Source organism: Penaeus monodon, chromosome 24 (genome assembly GCF_015228065.2).
Source record: "Penaeus monodon isolate SGIC_2016 chromosome 24, NSTDA_Pmon_1, whole genome shotgun sequence".
In the NCBI taxonomy this organism is placed as follows: domain Eukaryota; kingdom Metazoa; phylum Arthropoda; class Malacostraca; order Decapoda; family Penaeidae; genus Penaeus; species Penaeus monodon.
Window position 1 is genome coordinate 17,842,189 of NC_051409.1, and position 1,453 is coordinate 17,843,641.

The window sequence follows — 1,453 nt, forward strand, 5'->3', positions numbered from 1 at the left end:
CAAAGCCCTAAGAAGGCGGTGGAGGTGGGAGTAGGGTAGGGTTCCATGAAGGAACAGGGCCTTCATGGCTGACGAGCGGGGGAGATGGGGTGAGGGCCAGGGAAGAGGTTGATCAGGCAGTGAAGCGGTCAGTCAAGTCAGTAGTAGGGGGTGAGAATTGTGCTTCATTCCAGGGTGTTGCAGGAGGGCCCATCCGAGGGAATCCCTGCACTCACCTATCCACTGGGACGGCTGAGGGCGGTCTGCGTCTCCTACCACCTGCTCGACCTCTCCCCCCAGCGGGTACTGAGGGGGAGATGTCGTCTTCAGGGGTGTCGTCACACACTTCGCCTATCCTACAGTCGTCCATGCCTCTGTAACAACCCTTAGGTCAGTCACGTTATCTTTGTCGTATATCCCGACTCCGCAGAAAACGAAAACATACTATCTTCTTCGGTATCCCTCTGGCTGTCCTTTTCACTAAAGTGAATTTGCATTAGGTAAATTTCACCTAGATTGCGAAATGTCTAAAGACACAAAAATCTACATCTCAAAAAGAGAAAACAGCATGTATAAGAATATCAAAATTACGATTCAATCGTGCCTCGTGAATCCCGCCCTGCGACCACCCTTCCCGGAGAGCGAGTCGGGAGCGAGCGAGGACCTCGAGACCTCCCCGACCTCCTCGGCGGGGAAGGGCCACCCTTCCTCTCTGAGCCGCAGGTTCAGCCTAAACCAAGGGCTAGCACTCACCTCGGCGACCTCTTGAAGCGGCCAGAGTCGTCCGGGTCGTAGGGAGCGTCGCGCTGGAAGAGGAGCTCTGGAGGAAGCAGTGGTAGTTCTCCTGGAGGACCCGGAGGGCCCGGAGGACCTGAAGGACCTTGTTCTCCTTTGGGGCCAGTTGCTCCAGGCACGCCCTTGGGTCCGGGAGGTCCGATGTCACCTGGCAGACCCTGGGGTCCATCCGAACCCTTCATGCCTAAGATACCCAAAGGCCCCTAAATCCACGTGGAGAAAACTAAAGTCAGGAATACTTCATGTGATTATCAGGCTCGGTCAAGAATTATATTAAGACCATGAAATGAGGTACAATCAACAAGTTCAGTGAACAATAAGGACATAACAAATCATGCCATTCTATAGAGAAAAGCCCAAAGACAACAGGCTAGACTGCGGTACTCACGGGTTCGCCCTTGAAGCCAGAAGGGACCTTGCGGCCCGTTCTTGCCGGGCTCTCCCTTCTCACCCATGTCGCCCTTGGGACCGGAAATGCCGATCTCTCCGCGGTGCCCCTTCGGCCCTCGGCGGCCTCGGGAGCCCTTTTGGCCCTTGAGACCCGGGAGACCTGGAAGACCTGGCTGCCCTGGGGCGCCGTCCTTGCCCGGAAGACCCAGGTCGCCCTGTCGGAGGACCAACCACATTTAGTGTTATGTAATTTCCACTTCCATCACTAAGATTGACAAACGCACACACG

General features: G+C 55.5%; 1 protein-coding gene across 1 annotated transcript in view; it reads right to left on the reverse strand.

The window, feature by feature from the left end:
• LOC119588878 (collagen alpha-1(XI) chain-like) overlaps nt 1-1,453 on the reverse strand; it is a gene marked incomplete in the record, with an annotated part of 48,456 nt that overhangs the window by 11,851 nt on the left and 35,152 nt on the right. Inside the window, 4 exon segments of the mRNA XM_037937517.1 lie at nt 216-353; nt 733-977; nt 1,163-1,180; nt 1,182-1,379. Coding sequence (XP_037793445.1) covers nt 216-353; nt 733-977; nt 1,163-1,180; nt 1,182-1,379 — 599 coding nt within the window.